This window comes from Emydura macquarii, unplaced genomic scaffold, assembly GCF_026122565.2.
Source record: "Emydura macquarii macquarii isolate MOO-44397 ecotype Brisbane River unplaced genomic scaffold, CSIRO-AGI_Emac_v2 contig_705, whole genome shotgun sequence".
Taxonomy (NCBI): Eukaryota; Metazoa; Chordata; order Testudines; family Chelidae; genus Emydura; species Emydura macquarii.
The window spans coordinates 6,470,302-6,490,466 of NW_027130842.1; the positions used below are offsets into that span (position 1 = coordinate 6,470,302).

At 44.1% G+C, this 20,165-nt stretch overlaps 1 protein-coding gene across 5 annotated transcripts in view; it reads left to right on the forward strand.

Moving 5' to 3' along the window:
• The window catches only part of AIG1 (androgen induced 1), a 184,931-nt gene that overhangs the window by 37,818 nt on the left and 126,948 nt on the right, over window positions 1-20,165 (forward strand). The window contains exon 2 of one of the 5 annotated variants that reach the window (XM_067542350.1): window positions 11,413-11,654. The exons of the other annotated variants lie outside the window; for them this stretch is intronic. Within the exon in view, the coding sequence (XP_067398451.1) occupies window positions 11,413-11,448 (36 nt within the window). The 3' untranslated portion in view covers window positions 11,449-11,654. Of the gene's footprint in view, window positions 1-11,412; window positions 11,655-20,165 lie in introns of those variants that run through there. 5 annotated transcript variants of the gene reach the window in all.

A 20,165-nucleotide genomic window follows, 5' to 3' on the forward strand; every position in this document is an offset into this window, starting at 1 on the left:
TCCATCTTTTTTTTTTTTTTTTTTTTTAATGGAAAATGGCTTTTCAGTGAAATGGCTTTTCACATGACCCTATTGTAACCAATTGGGTTTTATTTTGCAGTCCAAGAATTTAATAAATGTATTTGCAAATGTAAGCCAAGATCCCATGAAATTATTTAGAACACATAGGCCATGGTTTACTTATTGCAGATCAGGTACAAAATTCAGGAGGTTACCACTGGATGAATTACAGAAATATAGGTAACTGTACATACAAAGGCAATATATTCATTATTCTTGTTTTATTCCCATGTAGTAGGGCATACTCCTGTGTAGCAGGTAATACAAATATGTGTACAATCTACAAATCTATGAGCATGAATGATTGTGAGAAGGTTGAGACATGAGCTAGATGAAACAGAGGAGATAATGGTGTATTTAAAAAAAAACAATAAAATGATACAGCAAAATATCTGCCCTCCTGTTTGAGGGGGCCTGTCTGCTATTTGTTACTTGTCTTTGGACATTGCAAATCTGGTTAGATTTGCAATTACTGGATGATAAACCTGTGGTAGTTGAGATGGCTTTTTCCATCTATGTTTATCGAGAAGATTGCCTGTGTTTTCTCCTTTGTGATGCAGACCTTGCTATGGTGATTCACACATTTTCACCTTGAGGATAGATTACTGCAGTGTTCTCTACTTTGGGTTCTATCTTAAATCCATTTAAAAGCTGAACCTAATGCAAAATGGAGCAGCCTGCTTGTTAAGCGCATCTTGCCATGAAGACACTATTGTTTACACTAAAGTTTCATGACCTACAATGATTGCATCTTGGTTTCCTGTTTTAATTTAAGTGTTAGGTTTTGTCTTATAAAGTTTTAAATGGGCTAGGACCTACCTACTTGAGAGACAGACACTGTTTCTATGCCATATTGTTGCAGCCAAGAGCAACAGATGTACTTCAGATGGTATTCTCTTGATCTAAAAGGGGGCACATGGCAGGGCATTCTCCATAAGTAACTCTTAGCTTTGAAAACTGTTTTCCCTGTTTGTCTGAAATAGCTTGAATTTGTTGTCCTCTAAGACATCTTTTTAGGGGGACCTTTAGGGAGAGGAACATAATGTAAGATGAAATTTTGAGGGAAAGGTATATTGATTTCTTTTTGTTGTTGTAAGGGTGAGCCAGATGTTATTGTATATGGTTGGCAATGTTACTGGCCTCTGTCTTTATGGTTATCTGTTTTAAATAATTGTTAAAGGGATTGAGAGTTTAAGATCAATGCCTTCTTTGTTTATTCAATAAGTACATATAAATACATAAAATTATCTGCAGTTGTAAATAACTTGCTTCATAGCCTTTTCCTTTCATATCTTCTCACCTTAAGTGCATTATTTTGAACTGAAAACTCTATTTTTATTTCTTTCCTTCTGTTCATTGTTTTCCAGCAACATATTTAACTGATCTAAGCAATGAAGAAGCTGTGAAAGTCAAATCACCGTGCATGTCATTGTGGTTTTAGATATTTTATTTTTTAGTTTTAACAATATGTAACCTTTCCATACTCGTCTAAACATCTGCAGCGAAGCCTGTTAGTTAGATTGATATATGACAATGCTGTGTAAAATCAACCTACTTCACGTGTAACATTTAGAATCCTGTAAATTAGAGATGGACAAGGTGTAGTAGGACACCTACTCCACCCTTCTATCAGTGAAGGATATTTTATTTTTTGAATGGCAGGTTCAGTGAGGGAGGAAGAGGATATGGCTCGTGTTACTTTAGATCAACCCTAGCACCAGAGAAAGTGCAAATGTAGAAGTGCTTAAGGGGGGGGGATGACACCAGAATGATGTGTAGGAAATCCTTTTCAGAAGTCCACTCAACTTTTTTAATGCCCTGAATCACTGTTTCAGGGAGGTGAGACTGCCTCTTGCATACCATTGTACATTCTTGTTCTAGGAAGCTGGGAGAAGGGAACCTGCACTGTCAGAAAAAAATGGAGAGGTTGAAATGTATGATACAATAGTATTATTGCTGTTCTTGGGGTTTCAATGGATCATTTAATTTATCCAAATAATTGAATTTACAGTATGGAAATAAGCGGCGTGGTGGATTAGTTTATAGCAAGATTAGTAAAATTAAGATTAAAATACATGTCACTCATTTTGACCATACGGTTGCTGCACTTTCTTTTGAAATCAATTACCTGGTAAGCTTCTTGTCATCTATACATTAAGAGTAAAAATGCTGCAACTATGTGTATTTGAAACATAAAAATGTTACATAGCTTTATAATTTTATATTGCTGTTAAGTGTTACACTGTACTTGAATATGCTGTATTCACATTTTTCTTTTAAATGAAGTGTGTGTTGTATTTATGAGGACTACTACAATATCTGTAGTAGGATAAAAAGCTGCTATTCTCACCAACAAGAAATCCCTACCTAAGGCTACAGAAGCAGCCATCACTTTATTTCTGTGCACTTGGGGAGATTTATGATTGAATGTCAAGCATTTTATGGATCAAAGCAGTCTTTATTTCCTATTTTCCTCAGACTGGTTAGCTAATATGATTTCATAGAAAAGGCTATAAAACTGAAAGCTGAGATCTTTTAACTTGGAGTGTGTGTGGCTTTTCTGGTTCTGGTTCAGTCTTCGGTTCTTATAAAAGGATGTTCTGTCCATATTAGATTTACCATACCATTTAACATATGGGTTATTGGCTTATTAGTCCACATAAAGGATAAGACTCTTGTTAACTTCAACCCCTTAGAAACAGATCTAGGTTAGGCCTCAATGGAGTCTTATAAACATTAATTCCTAGGCCAGGTATAAACTATAGGCCAGATACATGGAACTTGGCACAACGAGCTGTAAATTGCTTCTCACTATACCGCTAAGGCCCCAAATGGGTTCATTGCAAGGGGATGCAGGCAGTGGGCCCAATTCCCAAGATACACAATGGTTCTTTTACACTGCTAGAATAGTGAATGGGCCTCCCTCAGGCTGCTTATAACTTGCATAAAGGGTTCTATGCCACCCTTGCTCCTAGTCACAGGAGGCATCAGGGGTGGGGAGTGAAATGGTGGGCTGGGGGCAGTTCTTAGTCATAGCCTAGTGCATGATGGCTCTTCTCATAGGGGCTCTGGGAATCAGAATAAACTCTGCTCAAATTTACACCAGGGATTGAGCAGGTTGGCTGCTGTCCCAGAATATGGCAATTGCAATGGTGGTTTAAAGCCACTTGTGACCCCTCCCCAGTGTCTCTGTTCCTGTCTCAAAAGCAGGAAGGGAGGAACTGAGAATTGAAGTCAGTGTTACCACCCTTCCTCAGGGTTATTGCCATTTCCTTTAGTTTGCAGGTGGCAAAGAGTACAGAGGTGATAGATAATATCAATATATAAAATCAAAATAAAATACCAATATATCTTCCAGGTGCCTTAGGCATGCCTCTTCCCATTTCTCTTTGCTTGCTTATTTCCTGGGATGAACTGTCTCCCATAGTAATCCTGCCACAAGGGAGGTTATTGCTTTTTGCTGTAACCTCTTCTCACCTGAGCAGATCTTTCATCTCTGGCCCGTCCTCCAAAGTTTTCATCAGCATAAAGTCTGGGTGAATTTGGACATACAGGTTTATTCAAAATAACTTAATTTTATATAGCATCTTTCATACACTCTACCTCAAAGTGTTTTATGGACAGACAGGAAAATAAAAGTAATGGCAGAACAGGTGAAGTAAAATTAACAGGATCTCTACAGTGCTAGCACTGCTGGAAATCCAAATGTTTGCTATTATGAATCAGAGCAGAGCAGTAGGGTGGAAGAGCACAGAAGGTAGGGGCAATGTATAATTAGCAAACTCTCTGAAGCCGCCACATTTCAGACCTTGTTAATTTTAGTTTGTTGTCACGCTTGGAACAGAGGGGTCAGATAGCTGCCAAGAGCAAAGTGTCAGTGCATTAAATAACACTGGAAGATACAGAAGACCATTCCAGACAGCAGGAGCTGCAGAAAAGAAGGATTTTAAAATGACAGTAGCAAGGTTGAGTATGGAGGGGTAGAAAAGGCCTGTGCTATTTCCATCAGCAATCAGAAATTTGGGATTGTTTCCCAGTATGTGGCTAAGATATGTCTGCCCACATGTATCATGCATAAAATAAGAGAATGTCTGTGTGGGAGACAGCATGACCTCAGGGATAGGGCAGTGACTGGGAGCTGGGACAGCTGGGTCTGCCACTGACTTGCTGTGTGACTTCGGGAAAGTCACTTAATCTCTTTGAGCCTCAGCTTCATCACTGTAAAATGAGGATAAAGATATTTCATTTCCTTTATAAAGCATTTGAGATCTATACTCGAGAAATGCATTGTAAGACTGACATATTTCACCAATTTTCTCGCCTCGGTGAATAGCTAAAAGGCTTAGATTACAATGAAATGGCATTGTTTCATTTTCTTATGAAGGAGAATTTTTATGATTGATAAAAAAATAATTAAGTGTTTGAGAATTGTGTTCTCTTTGACATCTAGTCAAAAAAAATAATTTAATAAAAATGCAACCCTAATCAGATTTTGAACTCAATATTTTCAGAATTCCTATCACTTTTCTAAAACAGAAATGATATCAGAACCAATAATTTTGACATCATTAAGCAAAAAGCCAGGTTAGGAAAAGAACAGTTTTGTCATATAAAAATGTACTCTCTATAGAATCAGACGTATTAGAAAAGGATTAGCCATTTAAATAGTCACATTTAACAAGGCTGTTTGTTTCCTTATTTCAGTTTTGATTTCCCATGTGTGTGTTTGACTTTTAGAAGAATAAACAAGTTAACATTAGTGTTAACTTTATAAGATAAATGAAGGGCAATTGCATGCAATTAGATTGTCAAACATGTCTGTCTGTCTGTCCATTTTGTTTGTTGTGAAAATGATCATTGACATTGGAATCATGGTCATGACCCAATAGTTAAGGTTGTAACTCAGTACATTACAAAATGTCATCTTTAAAACCCTCTGAGAGAGAACCCACTGTTTAACTCAAGCAGATTCCTAAATTTTCTCAAATCACAATGCTGTATTTGCTTAAATGTTAATGAAGTATAGTAGCATATTTGAATACACCAGAAAATGGCTAAACTGCCTTTTGTTAACCTGTATGCCTTTATAATTTATTCCAAAAACTGTTAGTCTCCTTTCCTTTGTTTTCAAGAAAGTTTTAATAGCAGAGTCCCTTACTGAGGTTTAATTACCAAGACATCCTTACCGTTAAAAAAAATTCTACATTTATTAACATGCTGCAAAGGTCTTTCGTAAGTTTCCTTTGGGCTTCTGCCACAGTGTAGCAAGGATTTAAGGTTGCCTTTGGGAAGCAGCTACTCTTATGGTAGACTTGAGTCACTATTAACTAGTGCAAGCCAGAGCAACCCTGAGGCTGATTTAACTTGTCCCTAGCATCTTTTGTGGGTATGCAGAAATGCAGAGTAAAGTTACTCATGGCCCCCTCTGCTGCCCCAGATGCGCTGAGCATTGTATGGCGGGGACAGTAATACTTACCTACTTTGCTGGACTTTTGTGAGGATTCATTTATGTTCTTCTTCAAGTGCTTGTATATGTCCATTCCAATGTAGGTATGTGTGCACCCTGAGCATGGTTGCTGGAATTTTTTCCCTTAGTGATATCCATTGGGTCAGCTCTGGTCCCCCTGATGCTGCACACTCAGAGCACCAGTATAAAGGGCCTGCTGACTCTGCACCCCTTCAGTTCCTTCTTACTGCTCAGGATGGTTGCTGGCATTGCTCTGGTTGCTTCAGCAAACTTCCCAATGGTTTTTCGCTATCTTTCTTATGTAAATAATTAATCAGTTGTTTGTTGTTAGTCTGTTTTTAGTTATATTAGTGTTGGACCCTTCTCAGTCAATTAGCAAAGTTCATCCATCCCCCAGTGCCAGAGCATTCCTTGGTCACCTGTGCTTCCTGCGGCAAGTCCATGCCCTTGATCGAACTGTCTCAGGTGTTTGGGAGCAGCTTATAGGAAGGAACACTGCTAGGTCTGTACAGACTTCAAACATCACACAAAAAAGGACTGGGAAGTGAGATTGAAGGTCCTTCTCTTCGAGGCAGCTCTGAGACCCGGTTCAGAGCCAAATCGCTCAGACTTGGTAGCAAGGACCTCAGTGTCAGTGTGGAAAGCTCCTTCCACCGGGCAGGAGTCTTGGCACCGGTCTTCTTCCCGGATGCCGAAGAAGGAAAACAAGAAGCCAACTGGAGAGAGGTCGATCCCCAGCACCGAAGTCGGCCAGACACAGGGACTGGGATAGAGTGAGTCTATGCCAGGTCACTCGTCCAACTTGGCACCGCAACAGCCAGTATTGGCGACTGTGGCACCTACACAGGCTCTGCTGACACCAGCTCTGGAGTCACTGAGCTTAGGCAGGCAATGTGGTTTCAGTATCTTTATGGTGCCGTCAACTCCTGAAGCGTTCACGGCAACCAGGGACCTCCTTCGTTGCCTGTGTCTCCGTCTCCAGCGGTGCAGGAATTGGCACCCCGGTGCTGTTGAACGGTGGGGAACCATCTTCCCCCAGCCACTGCCCAGTACCCGGACTATTTTGCAGGGGAAAACCCTCCCGGATAGCCTCATTGCAGGATCCACCACCATGGCACTGATCTCCGGCACCAGCAGGGTCCGCACCACCCTGGTCACCTCACCAGGACTGCTCGTCATCAGAGTCAGAAGTGGGATCGTACGTCTCTTGCCCTCGCATCCGCGCCACTCTCTGAGGCACTCCTACTCCACCATAACCCCAAATGCAGGGGTGCCATCGAGTGCATGGCTGCCTGGTCCCTGGGGGCCAGCACCCATGCAGTGGCCCTTCTGGAATCCCTAGGGGTTCCCCCGGCCTAGGACTCTCTCTCTAGACACTCTTACTTGGTGGCCTCTGAAAGCAGAGCACCACCAGTACCTCTCTGGGAGACTCCTGATCCCGACTCGAATACTGAACCCAGTACTGGACTTCAAGAAATTGTTCTACGGGTCCTGGCTGAAACAGAAGAGGGATGGAGGCCCTCCGGCTGGTGCTGGTTTCTTCCTCTTCCTCCCCCAATGAGGCTATGGTGACAGCTGACATGTCTCCTCCCCAGGATGACTACAAGACTCACCAGGACTTACTAAAGTGGGTGGCCTCAAATCTGGGCATCCAGGCAGAGGTGGTCAAGGAGTCCTCTCATAGCCTACTGGACATCCTGACTTTGGTGGCCCCCTCAAAGGTGACCCTGCCACTCAATGAGGCTATCATAGATCCAGTTAAGACGCTGTGGCAGACCCCTGTATCCCTTCCTTCCACAGCAAAATGTACAGAGCAGAAGTATTTCATGCCAACCAAGGGTTACGAGTTCTTATATTCACACCACCCTGAGGGATCCCTAGTAGTTTCCACCATGACAAAAGAGATCGTCAAGGGCAGTCAGGAGCAACGCCTAAAGCGAAGGACCCCAAAAAGCTAGACCTTTATTTGGCAGAAAGGTCTATACTTTGGAAGGGCTGCAACTTCACATAGCAAACCAGCAGGCACTACTGGGCTGCTATGACTTTAATATATGGGATGCCATGCAAAAGTTTAAAGATCTGCTCCCTCAAGAAGCCAGACAGGAGTTCTTCTCACTGGTTGATGAAGGAAAAACAATAGTGAGGGCCTCCTTACAGGCAGATCTGGATGCAGCTGACCCTCCAGGATTTCCCCTTTGAAGGATCCTCACTCTTCTCGGACCAAACTGATGCTAGCTAAATGGGCTTAAGGATTCCAGGACAACCTTGAAGTCCCTGGTGTTGTATACCTCAGTGGCTTCTAGGAAATGTTACAGGCTCCAGCAGCCTGGCAGGACCCACAGAGGAGAAAGAGCAGGGCAGTTAGGCATAGGCCTCCTCTGCCAACTTCCACCTTGGGTCCGATGCAAGTCGTCCCCAGGCATTCGGGGAGCTCAAAGCACTCCTTTTGATGGGATGCTCAAAGTCGACAGACCAATCTCCGTAATATCAGATCCATTTACCTGTCAGTTTTTGGACTGTCTGTCCCATTTCTTCAGTGCCTGGGTCCACATCACTTTGGACCACTGGGTGCTGAACATGGTAGAAGTGGGATGCACCCTCCCGTTTGTGTCTATCCCACCTTCCTACTCTCCCAAGACCACAGTCGGCTGCTCCATCCAAACCTCAGCCCTCCATCTGATGGCCTGGAGCTCTATGGCTGAAGCTGAAGGAGCAAGCGTGCTCGAGCAGAGCTGTAAAGTCCTGCTAGGTAGTAGGAAGCCTTCCACCAGGACCACTTACCTAGCAAAATGGAAGTGATTCTCCATCTGGTCTTTCTGGCATGGAGTTTTGCCCTTGCATTCCTATTTGCACCTTATTTTGGAGTACCTATTACATCAGAAAGAACAACATTTGGCTGTTTCTTTGGTCAAAGTCCACCTTGCAGTGATTTAGGCCTTCCATCCCCCAGTTGACAACAGGTCCATCTCCTCACAAGAGATGGTTATCCATTTCCTTAAAGGCCTAGAGAGTTTGTCCCCCCAGATTAGGGATCCCATTCCTACCTGGGACCTAAACTTCATCTCATCAAGGCCTACGGGTCCCCACCTGAGCCACTGGCAACATGCTTGTTACTTCACCTCTCCTGGTAAATAGCTTTTTTAGTGGTCATCACCTCGGCCAAATGGGAGATTCATCTGCATCCCTGTATACGATTTTCTTTAAGTATAAGGTTCAGCTACATCCACACCCAGCTTTCCTCCCAAAAATGGTTTCACAGTTTCATTGCAGTCAAGCAATCTTCTTACCAGTGTTCTTCCTGAAACTGCATTTGAACAAGGAGGAACAACGTCTACACTCTCTAGATGTAGATCTAGATGTAGATATCTCAAGAAGGGTTTCTACAGGTATGTTACCAACAAGAGGAAGATTAGGGAAAGTGTGGGCCCCTTACAGAATGGGGGAGGCAACCTAGTGACAGAGGATGTGGAGAAAGCTGAGGTACTCAATGCCTTTTTTGCCTCTGTCTTCACAGACAAGGTCAGCTCCCAGACTACTGCACTGGGCGGCACAGAATGGGAAGGAGGTGAACATCCTGCAGTGCTGAAGGAACAGGTCCAAGACTATTTAGAAAGATTGGACATACACAAGTCCATGGGGCCGGATGCAATGCACCCGAGGGTGCTGAGGGAGTTAGCTGATGTGATTTCAGAGCCATTGGCTATTATCTTTGAAAGCTCGTGGCAATTGGGGGAGGTCCCTGATGACTGGAAAAAAGCAAATATAGTGCCCATCTTCAAGAAAGGGAGGAAAGAGGATCCGGGGAACTACAGACCGGTCAGCCTCACCTCAATCCCTGGAAAAATCATGGAGCAGGTCCTCAAGGAATTCATTTTAAGGCACTTGGAAGAGAGGAAGGTGATCAGGAACAGTTAACACGGATTCACCAAGGGAAAGTCATGCCTGACCAACCTGATTGCTTTCTATGAAGAGGTGACTGGCTCTGTGGATGTGGGGAAAGTGGTGGACGTGATGTACCTTGACTTTAGCAAAGCTTTTGATACAGTCTCTCACAGTATTCTTATCAGCAAGTTAAGGAAGTATGGGTTGGATGAATGGACTACAAAATGGATAGAGAAATGGCTAGAGCATAGGGCTCAACGAGTAGTGATCAATGGCTCCATGTCTAGCTGGCAGCCGGTCACAAGCGAAGTGCCCGAGGGGTCGGTCCTGGAGCCAGTTTTGTTCAACATCTTCATTAATGATCTGGAGGATGGGGTAGATTGCAGATGACACTAAGCAGAGGGGAGTGGTAGATACCCTGGAAGATAGGGATAGGATACAGAAGGACCTAAACAAACTGGAGGATTGGGCCAAAAGAAATCTGATGAGGTTCAACAAGGACAAGTGCACAGTCCTGCACCTAGGACTGAAGAATCCCATGCACAGCTACAGACTGGGGACCGATCAGCTAGGCAGCAGTTCTGCAGAAAAGGACCTGGGGGTAACAGTGGAAAGAAGCTGAATATGAGTCAGCAGTGTGCCCTAGTTGCCAAGAAGGCTAATAGCATATTGGGCTGCATTAGTAAGAGCATTGCCAGCAGATCGAGGGAAGTGATCATTCCCCTCTATTCGGCATTGGTGAGGCTGCATTTGGAGTATTGTGTCCAGTTTTGGGCCCCCCACTACAACAAGGATGTAGAGAAGTTAGAGAGAGTCCAGTGGAGGGCAACAAAAATGATTAGGGGGCTGGAGCACAAGACTTATGAGGAGAGGCTGAAGGAACTAGGCTTGTTCAGTCTACAGAAGAGAAGAATGAGGGGGATTTGATAGCAGCCTTTAACTACCTGAAAGGGGGTTCCAGGGAGGATGGAGCTAGGCTGTTCTCGGTGGTGGCAGATGCCAGAACAAGGAGCAACGGTCTCAAGTTGCATGGGGGGAGGTCTAGGTTGGACATTAGGAAAAGGTTTTTCACTAGGATGGTGGTGAAGCACTGGAATGGGTTACCTAGGGAGGTGGTGGAATCTCCATCTTTAGAGGTTTTTAAGCTGCGGCTTGACAAAACCCTCACTGGGATTATTTAGCTGAGGTTAGTCCTGCTCTGAGCAGGGGGTTGGATAGATGACCTCCTGAGGTCCCTTCCAATTCTATGATTCTGTGTTAGACGGCATTCTGTATACAAAGGACAAAGACGTTCCGTGGATCTGCTCAGCTATTCATAGCGGTAGCACGGGATGAAAGGTCTCCCTATCTCCACTCAGAGAATCTCATCCTGGATCACATCATGCATTCGCACATGTTCTGAGCAGGTGGGTGTTACACTGCCAGCTAACCTGGCCAATCATTCCACAAGATTGCGGGCCTCCTCCGCTGCTTCACCAGCAAGTCCCTATTCTGGAAACCTGCAGGGTGGCAACCCGGTAATTAGTGCACACATTCTCGACTGTCTATGCCATCACCCAGCAGGCCAGAGACAATGCTAGCTTTGGCCAAGTGGTGTTGCAGTCAGCATGTTCATGAATTCTGAGCCCACCTCCTATACAACTGTTTGGGAGTCACCTAAATTGGAATGGACATGTGCAAGCACTCGAAGAAGAAAAAACAGTTACTAACCTTTCTGTAACTGTTGTTCTTCGATGTGTTGCACATGTCCATTCTGAGACCTGCTCCCCCTTCCCTTCTTGTCGCAGTCAGCTGGTAAAGAAGGAACTAAGGGGGCACAGGGTTGGGAGGGTCCTTTATACTGGCGCTATGAGTACACGGCACCAGGGGGCTCCAGAGCTGACCTGGCGGATCCTGCGAGGGGAAAAAATTCCAGCCTCTGTGCTTGGAGTGTGCACACACCTCCATGTGCAACACATCTCAAAGAACAGTTAGTAATTGTGGGTTTGTTTGTTTTTTTACAGTGCCTTGAAAATGGACAGATGAAAATATTTCTTTGATTTTCTCCAGCTTTGGTACTGTAATTTTCAGAAGACAGTGTTTCTTTCTTTTCATGCTTCCAGGGCTGTCACAGCATTACTGAGATTCATCAATCTTGGTCATTTCTGAATGCAATATGACTGACACATCCAGGATTGAGAAGTCACCAGTTAAAAAATAGCAGTTTTCTTCTTGATTTTAAAAAAAATAAACACATTAAATCATTCTCCTCACTTTTTAAAAAAATGTGTTTTGTTTTACTTTCAACTGTTTTCTACCAAAATGGTTTATACCTGGTGGCTTTCAGCTAGGTTTTTTAAATGTTCAAAGAGCAGAAGAGAGAGTGTGTGAGTGTGTGGGGGGGGAGGGGAGTGGAAGGGAGGGGAAGTTACCAATAACTGTTGGAAGATTACTCTTTAATCACTTTTATTTATTTTTGGGAGTAAATAATTTACTTGTCAAGTTTTAGGGACTTTCCAGTCGCCAGAAACCTTATCCTGAAGCCCAGTTTAGTACAGACAGCTGCAATGCATGTCTTTTTACCCTGCTTAATTAGCTATCCCAAACATTGCCTAGAGTGCTGCATTTCCTACTGATTGCTGAGCACTGCTGTGGAGACACTACCAAGCATGCAGAAAAGTGTAAAATTAGTATTTAAGCCAAAATGATTGCATAACTTTCTGTGCAGAGTTTAATACTAATAAGATTAAGTTTTAGCAAAGAAAAACATGACATAATCTAATAAAATCAAAATACATTCTGAATAAACTATATTACACATGTTTGCTGACTGGATGATATAAATGTAATTAAATTATACTGTCTTATAAACAGGATATGGTAGGTAGTAATGGCAGCTTTTGTACATACAGTGCAAGAAAGCAAGGGGAGAAATGGGGATTATTACCAAATGAATTTAGTCAAAGTTACTTAAAATCAAAAGATAAAGATGAAAATTGAATTGTAGTTTCATAAATGCTTGTACAAGTGAATTTCATGTTTCCTCATATTGGGTGAGGTAAACTAAAAGGAGACATCTAAAACTGAAAAAAACACATTTGTTTTTCTGGAGGTCAGAGATTGGAATATGTGTGTTTGGGGGAGTGATACAAGTAGAAATAATTGCAAAGATTTTAGAATATGTAGCACTCTCCATTCTCAGCATCTGGTCAAATTCTTATTTATAATGCTGTGATATACTGAATGTTTGTCCATTCTATCTCCTCATACACTACATAGTAGAAGATTCCAGGCTGTTAGCACTTCTGAACCAGATGGTGTATACTTCTGTCATGTTGAGATCATGCTGGAAATGCTATCTATGTAAAACAGCTGAGAGGTAGCACTTTGAAATCAGTTTTTCAGTAGTTACATAGCTGTTGATATTTATGAGTTACCATTAATTTTTGGCCATTATTTTTTTTTCTTGAGTTTTATATACAGATGAGAATAAGTATACTAAATGTATTATTGACCCTCCCTAACTCTGCCTCCCCCCCCCCCCAAAAAAACAAAAAACAAAAAACAAAAACTGGATTTCCAAGGATTTTTTGACAATTTATCTAACTCAAGCCCAGTCCCATAGCATCAAATAACTTTACAGGGTTTTGAAAAAAATATTAACTATGTTACAGAAACTGCATTAGTAGAGCCACACAGTCTCTCTGGTAAGTGTGTCGTAACACATTCAACATGGTTCTTGAGAGGTAGTGAACTCTGGTAAGGTGGAATAGTGTTTCAGACTAAGGTCTAAATGCACAAAAGGAAATAGGCATCTAACTCCTTATTTTAGGCTCTCAGGCCCTGGTTTCAGCACCACTGCAATGTACAACTCACACTTCCCTTGCCAAATCCTGTAGGCACCAAAACTCACTTGGCACCTAAGTTATTGCAGCAACAGTTTCCTTAGCGCCTATGTTTCCGCCCTGGGCATGTGTACTGCTGCCTCCCTCTAGGTGTCTGGATGCCTGTCTTCTGCCTAAGCCACAGAGCAATGCACAACCTGGGGAAGATAGGTATTCAGCTGCCTAAGGCTCATGCAGGGTCTGATCCAATAGGCATGCTCAGAGGCCCTTTACCAGATTGGGCCCCTCGGGTGAGTTCACACACAACAGTTGGGAGAGCAGGGAGGAGGAGAAGGACTTCCCTCAGAGCTTTTATCCCAATGATTAGGGCTAAACCATCTGGGGTGGGGGAGACTTCTGGTTCAACTGCTCGCTCCACCTGAGGGGGAGAAGAGATTTGAACTGCGATCTGCCACTTCTCCAGTAATTGCTCTAACCAATGGGCTATGGGATAATCTGATGTGAGGCTCCCTCTGCATCTTCTGTTGAAGTTGTTGCATTCGGGATAAATGATGAAAGAGTCATTGGAGCAGAGGGACCGGACAGGACTGGACCCGATGTTTCCCACATCCTTGTTGAGTGCTCTGACCATCAAGCTATAGAGTCATTTGAGTAATTCTCTCTCTCTTTCGCCCAAGTGACTCTTTAAGACAGGGAGCGGGGGGCATGAGACTAACTCTCTAGCCTTGTGGTTAAAGAGAGTAAAGCCTAAATAACTTAGATGGTGAGATCCCATTTTCAAAAGTGATTTAGGTACTTAGGAGCCCAAGTTATGCTGACTTTCAGTGAGAATTAAGCTTCTATGTGCCTAAATCACTTTTGAAAGGACTTAAATGTCTAAGTTACGTAGTCCTTGCAGCACAGAGTGGAGCAACACCTAAATACCTTTAAAAATCAAAGCCTAAGAGTCATCTGGGTGCTTTCCTTCTCATGCATGAGCACTGCGTGCCAGATTCTGTGCAATTTCATTGGTTTAAAATCATGCTCTGAATTACACCAGGGAAGCCCCATTACATTTCAGTGAGCCAGATTGGGACAAATGTGTAAAAGGTGGAGGAAGAAGGTGAAAGGAGTAAGTGGATGATGACCTGTGTCATGTGACATAGCATTATTAACTTTTTATAACTGACTCGTGTCATGTGACTAGATCCAGGAACTAAAGTTAAGTCTCTCTTCCAGCTTCCTGTGTGTCACATTCTTATTAGTGGAGCCGTGTCCACACTTGTGCATTACAGTCTACAAAAGAGTCACAGGACTGGATGAGGGCAGTTACAGAGTTCCATATTTTTATCAGCCTAACCATGACTGTGACATTTGAGCACTTTCCATGAAAGACAACACACAATATATCTCTCTACCAGCTCTACTGGCAAAAATAAGTTTAAAGTTATTGTTGGGGGTTAAATAAGTAAGAATGCGTGTGTGCATTGATGTTTGTGAGCATTCTAGCAATAGCTCTAAAACAAAGAAATGGGTTTGGCATTTAGTTCCCCTTTGCCCCACGCTGTATTTTGATCCCTTTCCACTATGCTTTATCTACATGTCTCTCTCTCACGTTATCTTTTCAGGGCAGGCACTGTGTGTTATGGACTGGTTGTAGGCGGTATGGCCTAGTAGTCAGAGCAATAGTCATGTCTAGTGGGTGGAGCAGGCATCCAGGTTGGGGAATAAAGCCAAGGGTTAGCACCAGAGTCAACTACCGGTTACCAGAGCCAGGGGTCAAGCCAGAGTCAGAACCAGGAATCAAAGCTGAGGGTCACAGCCAAGGTCAGATGCTGAACACCAGAGCAAAGGTCAAGCCAGAGTCAGGGTCAGAACTTGAAGGCCAGGGTCAGAGCCAGGACTGGTAACTGAGGTCACTGGAGGAGCGGCAAGGAGCATGCACAGAGCAAGACCACAGTGGGAAGAGGAGCAAAGGCAGAGGTAAGGCAGGAGCCAGGAGCTGAGCAGAAACAGTGTTCGGTGCAATGGGCAGACACAAGTAGGGTCCAATGCAGCCACAACTGGAAACTCCCTTGTTGCTCAGACAAATTTCGTGTGCCACCTCCTGGCTTGAATAGTGTAGTTGGAGCCAGGTGATCCTCCAATCAGAGCTCCCGTGGGTGGTGCCTTGGGTGGGGCAATAGTCCTTGTAGCTTCTCAGCCCATTAGGTTTGTGGAGGCCAGGATGTGGTGACTGTCTGGGGGCTCATAGGTCTGGGTTCAAGACCTGGGACATCTTGCTGTGCTGTGTTTTGTGTTGTAAAAACACCTGCCACATTGTGGAACCTCCTGATAACGAATAAAAAATAATAAATCATCCAAAATGCCTCTTGGGACTCTAATCTGTGTGGAGGCACATTGGCCTCATGGGCTCTGATTTAACAGCACGACATGAGCCACTTAGTAGATTAACTAGAATGCTGCTGCTCTTTCATCTCTGGCTCTTAATTAACAAGGTTCTTCCCCATTCCTTGCAGGTTAAAAAAAGGTGACAACAAGTAATTTCCAATAATTTTTGTAAGTTTTTGAATCCCTATAATTTTACTTAATTATATGTTTAGTGTTCTTTTATATGGCAAACTGAAAAACAACATTAAAAGACAAAGTCCAAGTTTGTCATCCAAGAAGATGGCAGGTGGGGGGGTGTGGACGTGCCCCTGCAACCGGGGAGCAGCGTCCGGGTCTGGCTCCCTCTCTGGGTCCTCCTCAGAGGGGGACCAGCCCTCCCGGCTACCCCTCACTGGGGCCGCCTTGCGCCTCTCTTAAGGTACGCAGTCTGTGGCCAGGCCCTCGAGCAGGGCTGGCGAGGCAAACAGTCTGTGGCCAGGCCCTCGAGCAGGGCTGGCGAGGCAAACAGTCTGTGGCCAGGCCCTCGAGCAGGGCTGGCGAGGCAAACAGTCTGTGGCCAGGCCCTCGAGCAGGGCTGGCGAGGCAAACAGTCTGTGGCCAGGCCCTCGGGCAGGGCTGGCGAGGCAAGCAGTCTGTGGCCAGGCCCTCGGGCAGGGCTGGCGAGGCAAGCAGTCTGTGGCCAGGCCCTCGGGCAGGGCTGGCTGGTGCAAGCCGCTCTCTGGAGCGGCACGGCGGGGAAGGCTTCCTCACGGACGGTAGGGAAGGGGGGAGGGGGACGCAGGCCCGCCCGTCTCCACTGCGTCCCAGCCCAGGGCCCTGATAGCGGCAACAGCGTTTGCCGCTGGGTCGGTGGGGCTCCAGCCGCAACACACCGCCCAGGTTGCCCCTGACTCAGCCACTATCGTGCAGCTATCCCTGGGCTTCTTCCTCCCCGAAACCCCCGGTACCTGTCTCCTCTGGGTCGCTGAGGTAGGGTAGACCGGCTAGGCCCTCATTGTCCACAGGCGGCAGATCGGGTAGCTCCATGGGCTCGTCTTCGGGGGGTAGCTCCTCCAGGTCCTGCGGCCCCCAGGCCTCGGGCAGAGCTGGTAGATCCTCGGGGTCCCAGGCTCGGCACTGCTCTGGCAGGTCTGGTCCTGGCTCCCAAGCCCCGGGTGTCTCCGGGGGGGTTCTCCTCTGGCTCGTAGTCCGCTGGGAGCCCCGACGGGCCTTCTTCCAGCTCCCAGGCCGAGGGGGTCTCTGGCGGTCCCTCCAACTCCCAGGCCGTAGGGTACCTGGGAGAGGCCTCAGTCGATCCCCAGGCTGGGTTTAAGGCTGGCTCTCAGCCCGGCTCCCCGGCCCGGCCTTGGCTAGGAGCTCCGGAGGAGATGCATCCTTCCCCTTCGGCTGCCTCCTCCCAACTGAGCTCGCCGGCCGGGCTCTTAAAGGCCTAGCTCCGCCCCCCTGCTTCCGGTCAGGTGGGGCCACTGGGGCCTTTAAAGGCCTAGACCCGCCCCCTTGCTTCCGGTCAGGTGTTTCCCTGGGGCAGGCTTCTGTCAGCCAGGGTGGGTCTGTGTCCCTCTCTGGGTCCTCCTCAGAGGGGGACCAGCCCTCCCGGCTACAGGGGGAAACGGCAACCTTCATACACCATCCTCCCTGTTAAGGGCTTTCACCATCAACATGGCGACCAAACACTGACAGACGGCCTTTCTGTGTAAAAAGCAACTTAAGTGACAATCTCAAACAATATGGCCCTTTTCGGGCAACCATTGAGAAAGAAAACGGAAGCTCATGCCTATGTGTATGCCACCTCAACAAGAAGGCTTCTCTCCTGCAAAATTTAGTAGTATTGAACTGATGCTTGACATATATTTAAATAACGTTTTATGGGCTCATTCTTACATTTTTATTTTCAAGTTTTATTTAATTTCATATTTTTATTGTCCATGAATGCCGTGTATTTGTCTGTGCTATACTCCACAATTCTCATGGTCTCAGTCCCATACCACAATATAGCTCTCAAGCATCCATTATTCAGTTTGTTTGTTCCCCAAGTTACCAAAGAGACAGAGATGGAAAATGAGCTGAGAAGAATGCAAAAATAACATGGACACAGGAAGTAGTGGAGGAATCAGTAGCTATGGACAGGAAGGAGCAGTAGCTTGAGGCAGGCAAGAGTGGTAACAGCCCTAGCAAACAATTGAGGCCCAAGACTGCCTTCTTTAAACACAGAGTAGTCCGATGTCAAAACCACTTAGTTACCCTTGACTTACCTGAACGTGCTCAGGATATTGAACTTTGGAGAGTTTTGCTGTTGTAGGTCACTGAATGTCTACACATTCCCCTGTATATATAGACACTAAAACAAGCATGGTCCCAGTACACTGGTTCCAGTCAATCACACTTACAGTAGCCAAACAGACAAATAGTCTGGCCTAAATTACTTCAATGTGTCTTAAACCACATTATCATCCTAACTGCTCGAGCATAATATATGTTCACAACACCAAATTATTTTACTGATCCATCATGTCAAAAGCCTGAAAGAATAAAAACAACAGTGCTAGGAGGTGACAAGGAATGTAACAGATAATCTGAGGTAATAAATCATATTGGGTTTTTTTCCGAAGAAAAATTAGACCATGGATTTGGCAAACTCTAAAAAGTGTAATTTATGTGGACTGACAGATCCCCAGCAATTTGTTTTCGCATGCTAGTAGAGCTAAACTTTTGTGCTATTGTTTCGGGCTGCTTGTTGTCTTAGAAGAGAGAGTAATTACAAATTCACATAAGGCTGCCTTCAAGGGACAACTTGTTCAGATATTGACAATATGCGGAAATCGCTGATGGAATGCCCAAAACTTTGGAGATATGAATTATATTCTCAGAAAATGAACTATAGCCACAAACTCATACTTATGAATCCCTCATAAATGCATTCTTCCCCTTTTGCACTGGAAACTTACCTGTAAGTAAACTGGGAGGTATTATTACATGTTAATTTTATGCACAACCAGGGGCCATTTCTGGAATGTATAATGGCAATTTCATTCATTATGTCAATTCCTTGTTTTTGTTTCTTGACTGCTACTGCATGTTTATTCTACCAAATGGACCTGTATTTATTCCCTTTTCCTGTGTTCTATTCAGAGCTTGTTCACAGGCTACCAGTATCTCTTTCTATATGGATGAGACCCAGACTTTGCAAATTAAAAAAAAATGTAAAAGTTTGTCTGCATGTCGCAATATTTAGATTGAGGGGTTATTTTGGTGGAATCTCACAATTATTGCTTGACTCTCCAGAAAAATAAAACATATTCTTCCTTTATCATTTTGTGGCTACTCCACTTCGAATTATGGGTAGGTTTTTGAAAGCTGGCTTCTGTTTTTAAAATATCTTCTTTAATCTGTGATACCAGCAAGGTATTTCTGTTGGCATTGTTTAGGAGGAAGTATCTAGTCCTCCTTTGTTATGTACGTGTAACTTGTACAAATATTATAGCCAATTTACACTGGAGGGAGCATAGGCCCTAAAAATTTGTTTCATAGTGTAACCCATTGTGCTGTGCCATGCATCCCTTATGCCTGATCCCAGAAGATATTAACCTGTTATAGTCCGCACCTACAGAGATTGACACTGTAATTCATGCTATACAGACTCATATTTTCAGCTCTGGAGTTCCTCAGTTCAATCCCCAATGTTGGCCAGGATGGCAATTGTCACATTAGCACTTCTTACGCATTGTATGTAGGAAAGAAAGCAAGTAACTAATACATGTGTGATATTTGTATGGGGGAGCTAGGGAAGTTTTCTCCCTAAACTCTAAAGTATTTGTTCCTTGGCTCCGAATGTTTGGTAACTCTCTAGTCAGGACATGTATTTTTCCCTCCTGTCTATGGTTTTCTGTAGTTTACATTGTTAGTTGTTAACTTTATCATTATACATTATCTTTCATACCACAACTTTGCAACCTATGGGTAGCTTCCTTCCCTTAAGTAGTTTCACAAATTAATCATTATACACTATGATATCATTACATTTTCCCCCATGTAATTTTGTCCTTAGAGCAGAATAGCTGAGAGAAACAGCTCAGTTTATGATTGATTAGAGACTGTACAATTTCAGTTCCCTTTGAAAGTGTGGGAGTTTCAGGTTATGTTACTTTGACTAGATCTCATTTCAGGAAATCATAGTTAGATCTGTAAACAACCTCGTGGGATGAGGTCACTCATTCAAACCTTGCCAGTGCAGTATTGGACCCTAGAGTATATTGAACATTTTGTCCAATCTAACTTTGAATGACTCAAGGAACGAGGCTTCCACCACTTTCTCTAGAAGACTATTTCATGGTCTAATAGATATCACAGTTAAGAAATATTCCCTGGTACTCGTTCTAAGTTTTCTTATGCTCAGATTCATCTCATTATTTGTAGTTATACTTCTCTAGACCTCCCTTAACAAGACCTTTTCCTTTCTTGGTACTTATACCCTTGAATAAATTGTAGATGGTTAATATATCTCTTGTTTGGTCATCATTTGGCCAAGGTAAAACATTTTTAGCTCTTTTAATCTTTCTGTATGA